This window comes from Gymnoscopelus braueri (assembly GCF_963280865.1).
Source record: "Gymnoscopelus braueri genome assembly, chromosome: 7".
In the NCBI taxonomy this organism is placed as follows: domain Eukaryota; kingdom Metazoa; phylum Chordata; class Actinopteri; order Myctophiformes; family Myctophidae; genus Gymnoscopelus; species Gymnoscopelus braueri.
This window is the reverse complement of record NC_137608.1, coordinates 12637180-12649310: the sequence shown is the minus strand read 5'-3', so window position 1 is coordinate 12649310 and position 12131 is coordinate 12637180. Positions and strand designations below refer to the sequence as shown.

The following is a 12131-nucleotide window of genomic DNA, read 5'->3' as shown; positions in this document are numbered from 1 at the left end:
CTGCTCTGATTAGTTCGTGAACAAGGAAGCACTGCTCTGATTGGTTTAGGTCTAACCAATAGAGTCCGTTTGGATCTTTTTGTAACCACCCCTTGGAAAAAAATCTATCGTTGATAGGGACCAGACTAATATCCACGCAGTGTGTCGTGTGATATTGTCTGGCCACGCGAGGCTAGCTCTTCAAGCAAGCTGGTAAAAACACACAAAAACTAAAAGTACATGAGCTCATTCTGTCTGCAACACCAACTACACTAGCTTTGAATTCAAAAAGTAAAAAGTTGTTTTTAATTGAAGAAATACTTTTGAAAAATATTGGAATTGTTTTAACTGATGAAAAGTTGTGATTTGTTTTTGTTCCAAAACATTTTTTAATCTTTTGAAATCATATATTTATTTTTTTAACTGGTAGGAAAAAGAGGTATTTACTCAATTTACCAAAAATTGGTTCGCAACAAAAACATGGGTCCCGACCCGCTATTTGGGAAACCGTGTGCTAGACCAGACCTGGAGACTCTCTCTCTCTCTACTGAGGAAAGATAGGTGTGTGTGTGTGTGTGTGTGTGTGTTGGCATGTGTTAGACAGAGATAGGTGACACACACACACACACACACACACACACACACACACACACACACACACACACACACACACACACACACACACACACACACACCCCCACACACACACACACATACACACACACACACACACACACACACACACACACACACACACACACACACACACAGGTGTATTGTAACCAATGGCCATATTTGCCATTGTGTGTGTGTGTGCGTGTGTGTGCACGCGTGTGTGTATGTGTAAATGGCTGTAAGCAATATATAGTAGAAATGAAACACTTAGAAGAAGAAGAAGAAGAGCAATTCAGGAGCAAGAGCACTGCACTTTTTTTTTTTTTAAATACACAATTACCCAGTGTGTTACTGTAACCATAGCGATGAGACCATCGATCCTACCAGTGACACTAGAGCAACAATATAAACTCTAAACAGTGTTAAATCTAATTTTGACCTTTATGACAGCAATAGAGAGAAGGAGAAAAAAGACAAAGCACACATACTTAACCCAAATAGCCAAGGGGCTCTCATACTTTCTCAATTATCACACGGCAAGAGGAACCCAACAAGCCAAGATGTAAATATATTATCTCTTAGAAGATAAAAGAACGCACAAGGATTTATTTCATTTAATTGTTTTCTTTTCTTTCTTTCATCTCCCTCACTAAATTGCAGAGGTTTGCAAAGCCCTGCATCGCTGTGATAAATCTCGCGGCGTACACGAGTAACAGCCCGTTTTCTCCGACTAGTTGTTAGACAACATTATTATGACGCATGGATTTGGGTTCGTCATCGAGTCGTATTAAAAGCAACAGACTAGCACGCAAGAGCGAGAGAGAGAGAGAGAGGGAGAGAGAGAGAGAGAGAGGGTTGGAAAGTATGTACCTTGAAGCAGTGGTGCAAAGTAACTAAGTACACGTACTGAAGTACTGTAGTTAAGTACAATTTTGAGGTATTTTGACTTGATACTGGAGTATTTCCAATTTTCAGTACTTTTACTTCTACTCCGCTACATCTCAGAGGCAAATACTGTATTTTTACTCCACTACGATTATTTGTAAACTTTAGTTACTTTGTAGTTTTTGATTATTATTACAAAACATACATTACCCACTTCAGCCAGATATACATTTCAGCCATTTCAAAATAGCCGATCTACAAGCTCACAAACCGACGCAGTGTGAGCTTGTAGATCTGCTATTTTCAAAAGATTTGTATACATTTTACACATTTGAAAACTTGTTGAAATGGGACATTCTGCATAATGAGTACTTTCTACTTTTGGTACATTTTGATACCAACACTTTTGTACTTTTACTCAAGTAAATGATGAATTCCGGACTTTTACTTGTAACAGAGTATTTCTACTTTTACTTAAGTAAAACATGCAAGTACTTTTCTCACCACTGCCTTGAAGAAATCAATTATGCATTCATGGAGGGGTGAGGAGGATCTAAATGCTGTTGCCTAACAGGCGAATGGAACTATAATCCATAATGACACCCTAGGTGTGTGTGTGTGTGTGTGTGTGTGTGTGTGTGTGTGTGTGTGTGTGTGTGTGTGTGTGTGTGTGTGTGTGTGTGTGTGTGTGTGTGTGTGTGTGTGTGGTGTGTGTGACGGGTGTGTTCAGCTCCACCGCTCCCCCCCCACCCCAACACGTCCACCTCTCGGAGGAATAACGTTTTCTTCAACTTTTTTTGCCGCTTCTCTCTTTCTGCCGTAATTAGCATTCTGTTCTCAATTTGGCCGCTTAATTAGGTGTACATAACCTTGGATTTCCAGTAATGGAAAAACCGCAGGGCTGGTGGAGATGATGAAGCCATCATCTTCTTCACTGATTAAGATACCTGCAAACTATTGTACACAGACTCCCTCTGTACCCGCCTTCCATTACATGGTCGAATTAGCATGTCTGGTTACACCCGTCTGGTCCGGGCCGGTGCAGGCCGGCAGCAGGGCCAGAGAAGAGGACCAAATCACTTGAAAAACAAGACTGACATTTACAATGTCATTTACAGCAGTGGATCACAAACTTTTTCATGTCAAGGACCCCCAAAATGATATGCATTTGGCCGCGGACCCCAGTCTCAAATATTTTGTTCCAGGGACCCCCAGACGCAAAGACTTTTTCAAAAATAGCAGATCTACAAGCTCATAGTGCGGCACTCGGTGCCGCACTATGAGCTTGTAGATCTGCTTTTTTTTAAATAAAAGGTAAAAATTATTATGATGCTATATTTACACATTTGGCTGGGGACCCCCTGGAACCCCCCAAGGACCCCTGGGGGTCCCCGGACCCCACTTTGAGAACCAATGATTTACAGGGTGGCTACCAATATAAAGAAAATTAGTGCATCTGTGTGTGTGTGTGTGTGTGTGTGTGTGTGTGTGTGTGAAAGTGAAATCTGACACCGCTGTGCTCTGCCGTGTGACCATAGTCTGAGAGGATGGCGAGCCCTCACTGGCTGAGAGGCCAGCCAATGAGGAAAAAGTGTCAAGAAGTGACGACTAGGTACAGTACAGGTCTGTTTGTAGACAGGCTGGCTTTTCAAAGTGAAGTGACAAAACAAGTGAACCCTAAATGAGTGGGCTCTCAAACTTTTTCGTGCCAAGGACCCCCAAATTGGTATGTATTTGGCCGCGGACCCCCTCCATCTCAATTTTTTTTTGCCAGGGACCCCCAGAAGAGAAGATTTGTGTTACAAAGATTTTCCCCAAAGAATTCAAAAATAGCAAATGTACAAGCTTGTAGATCTGCTATTTTTGAATAGCCAACGTATAAATGGATAAAGTCGTTAAAATGATAGCGATGCTACATTAACTACTTTTGCTGGGGACCCCCTGGTATCCCCCCCCCTTTGAGAACCGCTGCTCTAAATACTTTGTTGACCGGAGTCCCCCAGAGGTCCATACAAGACCACTCTCCCTTTTTCCCCTCTACAACCAACAGAAAAAAATGAAAAAAATAATATCTGATCTGCAAGTTCACAATGCGCCGCAGCACTATTTTCACTGAGTGTTCGCCACCCAGAATAGGAACGCTAGGGTTCAAATGGTTAATAGAAATGACAGCTATTTAATTGTTTTAACAAAACAGAAGGCGAAATACTGAGATGTACAGATGTATGTTTCAATGCATATGTGGGGGGTGGGGGGGGGGGGTGAGGAGTGATGCAGGGGGACACAGGGATGGTGAGAGAGAGAGATACTGGGGGGGGGGTGTTAGGGGAGAGAGAGAGAGAGAGAAAGAGAGAGAGAGAGAGACACAGAGAGAGAGACAGAGAGAGAGAGAGAGAGAGAGAGACACAGAGAGAGAGACACAGAGAGAGAGAGAGAGATAACAAGAAGGGTAAAGGACAGGCGAAATAAAGAAAAGGAGGAGAAGTCGCGGAGAGAGAGAGAGACAGCGACAGAAACCGAGGCAGGCACCAGGAACAGGAAGGATGAAAACAGAAAGTGACAGAGCGATGGGAGAGAAATAAAGACAGAGAGAGAGAGAGAGAGAGAGTCTGCGGGTTTGGGGAAGCACTGAGCCGAGCTGGGGGACAGGGAGGTGTGTGTGTGTGTGTGTGTGTGTGTGTGTGTGTGTGTGTGTGTGTGTGTGTGTGTGTGTGTGTGTGTGTGTGTGTGTGTGTGTGTGTGTGTGTGTGTGTGTCTGTTCGTAGAGGCACAGTGAGGTTATGCAAATGCTCCGTCAGATGGAAGCCAAGGCTGAGTAGGTTACTGACGGACCGTACAGTACACAACATGTCCCCCTATTCAACCACTGACAGAGAGCAGGGGAGGGAGGGGGGAGAGAGAGACAGAGAGAGAGAGAGACAGAGAGAGAGAGAGAGAGAGAGAGAGAGAGAGAGAGCGAGCGCAGTGGGGGAATATTAACCCGTTTAGACCGGGAAAGTGTAATTTTTTAGGTTTCTTTGGGCTATTCAAAAATAGCAGATCTACAAGCTCATAGCGCGGCACTCGGTGCCGCGCTATGAGCTTGTAGATCTGCTATTTTTGAAAAATCGTGAAAATGTGTGCAAATCTTTGAATATATATATATTTTAATGCGAACATTTGTAACTCAAATCTTTGCTTTTGGGGGATTCTACAAATGTCCTCTAAATCCTAGTTTTTTTTGTTTTTTTTAATGTTGCTATAATCAGTGGTTCTCAAACTTTTTCATGTCAAGGACCCCCAAAATTATATGAATTTTGGCCGCGGAGGCGCGGACCCCCATCTCAAAATATTTTGTTCCAGGGACCCCCCAGTAGTTGTAACAGAGTTAAAAATGTGCGATACAGAAAAAAAGGTATTCAAAGATTTGCACACATTTTCACGATTTTTCAAAAAAATTGCAGATCTACAAGCTCATAGCGCGGCACTCGTGCCGCGCTATGAGCTTGTAGATCTGCAATTTTTGAATAGCCCAAAGAAAACTTAAAATGACACAGATGCGTTCTCGGTCTGAAAGGGTTAAGAGCCAAGAACACACGCCCCCGCCATTTCAACCCCTCTCCCTCCCTCCCTTCCTCCCTCTCTCTCTCCACCTGGCTTGACTAAAAGTGAAGCCAGGAGAATTCTAAAGAGACTTCTGCCATCATCTGGACCCGGCCCGCCTTGTTCCGAGGTGGGGGGGGGGGGATGGGGGGTGGTTCCAGGCTAGCTCGCCTGGCTCTCCCTCCCTGCTGTCGCCTGTAAGAGACAAAACACCTCGGATAGCCCGCCCAGGTGACTCCCTTCTTCCAGAGACAGTTTTAGGTCATTAATCCAGAGAACGTACGGTGACTTTTTTTGCTCCTGAACAGAAACTGTAATTAGAAAACAAAACCTGTGCAGTGTGTGTGCAGGGGAAAAAAACGGCCACAGCAGCTGTGTGAAGAAGGGGCCAAGGTAGGTATTATGGCGCTGGATGTTTTGACTGCATTAAGGCAGGTTTTTTTATTGCACGTCCTCCGCACAGCAGCCACTAAGTGTCAAGTGACAGGGTGTGTATCGAAGGAGAAAAAACTGAATTTCCTTTAAGCGTGCCGGTGCCCGAAACGGTACCAGAAGTTCAGAACCGATACTTTTGAATACAAAAAAAAACTATGAATGACATTAATGGCTCTTTAAAAAAACTTGAACAATGTGGTACTACTACAGGGCGACACTTGGTGTCATTCTGAGAGCCTGCTGCCACAGTGCTGCCTTACTTTGTACTGATTCTAGATCAGCCTAAATCATCACGCAAGTTACACAGCACTACAATATGGTACCTATTCGGTACTATACTACAGTGAGTACGGTATGGGTATGTGTATCGGATGTGGAGGTACCGGGTTCTACAATGGTACCGGTTCTCGGTACCATCCCCCCCCCCCCACCCTGAGGTGGGAGACCAACATCGTTTCCATTCCATCACACACAAAAAGGCCCAGCAGAGGATGGACTTCCCTGTTGTCAGCTGAGGAAGTTGAACCTGCCTCACTGGAACTGCTGGTGCAGTCTTTACTACTTTACTGTATTGATGGAGCCTGTTGAGCCTCTCCACACCAGTGTTGCCATGTCAGCTTATTATAAGCAACTTTAGGCTAGTTTTTCTGTGAAGTCGCTTGTAAATATTGGTAGTTGCTTATTTGGGGGCTTGCTTCCTAATGTTTACTTCAAACCAGTGGTTCTCAAACATTTTCATGTCAAGGACCCCCCCCAAATGAATATGCATTTGTCTGTGGACCCCCATCTGAAACTCTTGTGCCAGAGGCCCCCCCCCCCCATACCATGTTTCACAAATATTCAAAATATCCCACAGCAAGATTTTTAGAAAATAGCTGATCTACAAGCACACAACGCATTTTTCGGCAATTTTCAAATAGCTGATTTATACAGGTTCAGAGTGGTTAAACTGATATAGTCGCTTCTTTTGGTCTTATTTTCGTACACCTGGTAGCTAATATCTGGCAACACTGCTCCACATCCATAACAGTGTGGTTTGGCACCGTCACTAAACAGGACACACACACACTGGCTGCAGTGCATCATCATCATCATCATCATCATCATCATTGACCCCCCAAATCAATATGTATTTGTCCGTGGACCCCCATCTGATACTATCTTGTGCCAGGGACAATATAAAATGTTTCAAAAATATTCCAAATATCTCATATTTTTCCTGATTCTTTGAAAATAGCAGATCTACAAGCTCACAATGCAAGCTCTACGACTCCATACACAGGAATAGCTCCTTCCTACACACCATCACTTTAATGAATAACTACACTAGCCATGTGACATTGCATGTGTCCTCAAGGCGATGCCTGTCAATCATAATCTGATGCAGTCTGTCACACACACACACCCACAGCCATGACCACACTGTGGTGGAAAAAGTATTCACATTTTTTACTTAAGTAAAAGTATCAAAACTGCAATGTAGAAATACTCTGTTACAGGTAAAAGTCCGGAATTCAAAATGTACTTGAGTAAAAGTACAAAAGTATTGGTATCAAAATGTACTTGAAGTACCAAAAGTAGAAAGTACTCATTATGCAGAATGTCCCATTTCACAAGTTTTCAAATGTATAACAATCTTTTGAATATAGCAGATCTACAAGCTTGTAGATCTTCTATTTTCAAATGGCCAAAATGTATATAGGGCTGAAGTGGTTAATGTATGTTTTGTAATAATAATCAAAATCTACAAAGTAACTAGCAACTAAAGCTGTCAAATAATTGTAGTGGAGTAAAAGTACAATATTTGCCTCTGAAATGTAGTGGGGTAGAAGTAAAAGTATTGAAAATGGGAAATACTCTTGTAATGTAAAAATTCCTCAAAAGTGTACTTAAAGGTAGGGTAAGTGATATTTTTTGGTTAAAACAAAAAGTATTTTGTTAAAAGGTTAAAATACTATATTCTGATGGTAATCATTGCTATAGAGTGTTTGTTCAGTAACAGGAGTCTCCCTGTCTCTCCAGCTCTTTAATAAACAGAAAATACATTTTTCGGTAGGTGTCAGAATCTCAGCCAATCAGGAGAAAGTACCAATTTTTAAGCTTAATTTGTATAGTGTTCCAGTTCCAATTTTGCCTGCTCATTTCTTAGTGTCATCACTTCCAATTTCACTTGTTTAATCTGTATCCTGATTGAGTTCTCTGTCCTGGTTGGATAAAATTGGAAATGAAACTGAAACTGAAACGAAAATGCATTTTCTGTTTAATAAAGAGGTGGAGAGACAAGGAGACTCCTAATACTGAACAAACACTCTATAGCAATGAGTACTATCAGAATATAGAGCTATTTAACAATTATTTTAACCAATGCAAATCACTTACCCTACCTTTAAGTACAGTACTTGAGAAAATGTACTTAGTTACTTTACACCACTGATGACCACACTGTGTAATACGTAATGTACATGAATGGATGTCCGTATTGTACTCACGTTCGTTAAAAGCGTACTCGAACTCCTCCAGTGTCTTGGGAAAACTAAGAGGAGGTTCATCTTTCTTCATCAGCTCGTCTAGATCGATTCTCGACAGCAGATCTGAGAATAAAAGGTGAGTTGAGGGGAGTCAGTGATACGGCCGTGGCACGCACACACAGCGCCAGCACTGCTTATGCTTGCATACTGTGTCAGCCAGCGGCGCTAACGTCTGCATTTCTATCCTGAAATACTGAAGGTACTGTTGTATAACGTCAAGGTTAGTTCAAGTAACATTTACTTCAAGTAACATTTACTTTCATAGTGTGTCTCCATTTCACCGTGAAGCAACAGTATTGACAAGTGGAAACTGAGGTGGAAGGACATTGTGATATTAACCCATTAAGACCTGAGGCTGATACTACAAATGCCTTCTAAATCAGTAGTTCTCAAACTTTTTTGTGCCAAGGACCCCCATATTGATATATATTTAATCTCGGACCCCCTGCCTGAAAATATTTTGTGCCAGGGACCCACCAGAAGAGAAGATTTGTGATAAAGAAATCCAAATGTATACAACATTTTTCGAACACTTTCAATGTTTTTCAAAATATGTTAAAAAATAACAGATGTACTCGCTGTGAGCTTGTATATCTGCTATTTTTGAATAGCCAATGGTAAAATCGAAAATGACACAGATGCTTTCCCGGATTTAATGGGTTAAGACTCGAGTGACTGCCGATGCAAAAGTATGCAAGAACAAGTTTTGTACAACAAAGTTTTATGACAGCCAGGAGAATATAAACTCATCAAAGTTCATACCCACAAATCTTGTCAGCCTAAAAATGTATTATTCACATATTTAGTGACTCTCTGCATGTAATCTTCACCAGAGAGGTAAACAGATGTTTACATGATTCAATTCACAGACTCAATGGCTTGTTAAAGGTTCACCATCTGAGAACAAAATACAGTGAACTCCACCACTCCGCTATGAGAATAAAAACACAAGACCAGAGATCTGCGCTGTGTGACCTAACCAGTTACCTTATCAGCACTGTTAACAGCACTTTGGAACAGCGCTGAACTTTGAACCGATGTTTTGGATCAAACCTCCTCCTACGCATAAATGCACTTTTCCACCCACACTCTTTTACACATGGTGTGATATGACAATAAAGATCATTCTGTTTCTTTTTTGTTTTTAATTATCTACTGTTAGCACAGTCTACAGAGGATGTCACAATACATTTTCACTGTAGTACATACTTTAGATTAGATTTCCTTTATTATCCATAAGGAAAATGTTGTTTTTGCTCGGGTCAAAGCATACATTCAAGACAAGACAATAAATAAATATAGACCACAATTAAAACACCCAACAACGTCTGACAATAAAGACAAGAAGTACTTCAATTCTATAAAAGATATGCCTGAATTTAAACGTGTCTTTAACCCATTAAGACCGGGGAAGCATCTGTCATTTTAGATGTTAACCACTTTAACCATTATCTTTTACTTTGGCTATTCAAAAATAGCAGATCTACAAGCTCATAGAGCTTGTAGATCTACAATTATTTTGAAAAATCCTGAAAATGTGTGCAAATCTTTGGATATATATTTTTTTAAAGCGAACATTTTTTACTCAAATCTTTGCTTCTGGGGGATTCTACAAATGTCTTCTAAATCCACATGTCACTATTATTAGTGGTTCTCAAACTTTTTCATGTCAAGGACCCCTTAAATTATATGTATTTGGACCCCCATCTCAAAACATGTTGTTCCAGGGACCCCCAGAAGCAAAGATTTGAGTTAGAAATGTTCGCTTTAAAAAATATAAATATTGAAAGATTTGCACCAAATTTTTGCTATTTATAAAAAAATAGCAAATCTACAAGCTCATAGCGTTTCACTCGGTACCGCGCTATGAGCAGGGGCGGATTAACCCTTCGTGGTGCCCGGTGCTTGGACCCGGTTTGGTGCCCCCCAGGGATAAAGACGCTTCACCGGCGCGTTTCAATGTTGTAGCGCTCCTGATACAGCGTTTTTTTTCTACACACCGTTTGGTGCCCCCCCAAGGTTGGTGCCCTGTGCTTCAGCACCGGAAGCCCGTTGGATAAGCCACCACTGGCTATGAGCTTGTAGATCTGCTATTTTTGAATAGCCAAAGTATAAAATAATGGTTTAAGTGGTTACACAGACATGTTCTCGGTTTTAATGGGCTAGAAGAAAGCAATATCCTCTCCACACTCATGGAAGGCCCATAATGTGTCACTCATACATTGAGTGAGTGACGTATAACCCTTGTTGAATGTTGAAACACTCTCTCACCTTTGAGTGCCGTGGTTTTCTCTCTGTCGTCCTGGGCGGCCACCTGGGCCATGATGATGATGAAGATGAGATGATGATTGACAACACGTAGGGGCCCCGTATCACAGCAGAGGGAGGATGTGTTGTTATCATGGGTCTTCAACTCACACAGATCAATGAGGTGCTACCCTGTTTGCATGTGGGAATTAAAAGGTATTGTTATGATAAAAAGGTACACATGAGTTATAGTCAGTGGTGGAAAAAGTACGCAAATGTTTTACTTAAGTTCAATACTGCAATGTACAAGTACTGTTACAAGTAAAAGTCCAGAATTAAAAATGTATGTGAGTAGAAGTACAAAGGTATTGGTATCAAAATGTACTCAGAGTACCAAAAGTACAAGTACTAGAATGTTTGAAAATAGCAGATCCACAAGCTCACAACAAATAGCCTAGGTATAAAATAGGGCTAAAGTGGTTAATGTATGTTTTAAGTAACTAGTAACTAAAGTTTTCAAATAATTGTAGTGGAGTAAAAGTAAAAATCACCATGACATCCCTGGTAAAAGTACCTCAAAATTGTACAAGTACAGTACTTGAGTAAATATACTTAGTTACTTTACACCACTGGTTAGTTATAGTCATACTGAGTGACATTCATTTTAGCTGACCTTGTATTGAACTGTACATTCATGTGCTTTTTTCTGCAAAATTCTAATAAAGTATTCAATCAATCAATCAATCAATCAGTATTGATACTTTTACTTAAGTAAAAAATGTTAGTACTTTTTCCACCACTGGTAAACACAAACACGTGTGCATGAGTTTGCAACCAGCTCACAGCGCATGTCTGACACACAGCTCACAGGAGATGTTTGTAAGACAGCCTCTTTGCAGGTCACAAAACTATAAATAAAGACAACAATCGGAAATCAAAGCCACACAGTAGGCGTGTTGTTTCACTTCTCACTGTGTGCGTGTGCGTGTGTCAGTGTGTGTGTCTGTGCGCGCGCAGTGCAGTGCACTGTGCAGTTAACACACTGTTTGTTTACACTGTGTGCTTTAGTCTCACCAGACATAAGAGCACAAGAAAAAGCACAAGTTTTTGTTTATTAAAGATCCATGCGTTTTGTGTTGGACTCACGTATATCATCGGTACCAACATGCAGAAGAACTGGATCTAGTGGATCACACACACTGGATCAGATCTCACACACACACACACACACTGGATCTCTCTATCTGCTTCTGCTTCCTTGAAGTGCAGCATACAAACAGGAAGATACGTGAAGCTTCCGGGTTACCGGGGCAACGGGCTGCAAGGGGGAGGGGCTCTTAAAGAGACAGGAGCAGCAGACTGTGTGTAGTGAAGCCTTCTTCTTCAGCTCAAACAAACATTGACATATCATGGATGGATTGATTGATTGAATACTTTATTTAGAGGTTTGCAGACAAAAAACACATGAAAGTACAGTTCAAATACAAGGTCAACTATTAAAAAAAAAAGAAGCCCAAGAAAGCCACTGGTTTGTTTCAATTAGGATCCTCTTGTACTCAATTCATAGTGGACAGGACTCTGGTTCCAAAACTGGTGGTCGTGACCCCCAGGGGGTCCCGAAATGTATTTTTTGGGGGGGATGGGGGCTCAAGGTACAACATTGTAAATATTGTATTATTATATTATTATTGTCATGTCATATTATTGCATATTATTGTTTGTCTTTAAAAGTCTCGATGAATTGAATACACAGGACCTCAATGGAAACAAGCCCTGAGGGCTTATCTGGGTTATCCTTTTAGCATTCGTATGTATAAATCTGTGCCACCGTGCCTTTTATTGCAAACTGTTAATAAAGTA

The 12131-nt window shown here is 41.3% G+C and overlaps 1 protein-coding gene across 1 annotated transcript in view; it reads right to left on the bottom strand.

Moving 5' to 3' along the window:
- The window catches only part of LOC308088895 (cotranscriptional regulator ARB2A homolog), a gene marked incomplete at its 3' end in the record, with an annotated part of 17205 nt that extends 5713 nt beyond the window's left edge, over nt 1-11492 (bottom strand). The window contains exons 1-3 of the mRNA XM_080433478.1: nt 11418-11492; nt 10296-10463; nt 7986-8087 (exon numbers count right to left, since the gene is read on the bottom strand). Of these exons, the coding sequence (XP_080289604.1) occupies nt 7986-8087; nt 10296-10347 (154 nt within the window). The 5' untranslated portion in view covers nt 10348-10463; nt 11418-11492. The remainder of the gene's footprint in view (nt 1-7985; nt 8088-10295; nt 10464-11417) is intronic.
- Nucleotides 11493-12131: the final 639 nt, after the last annotated feature.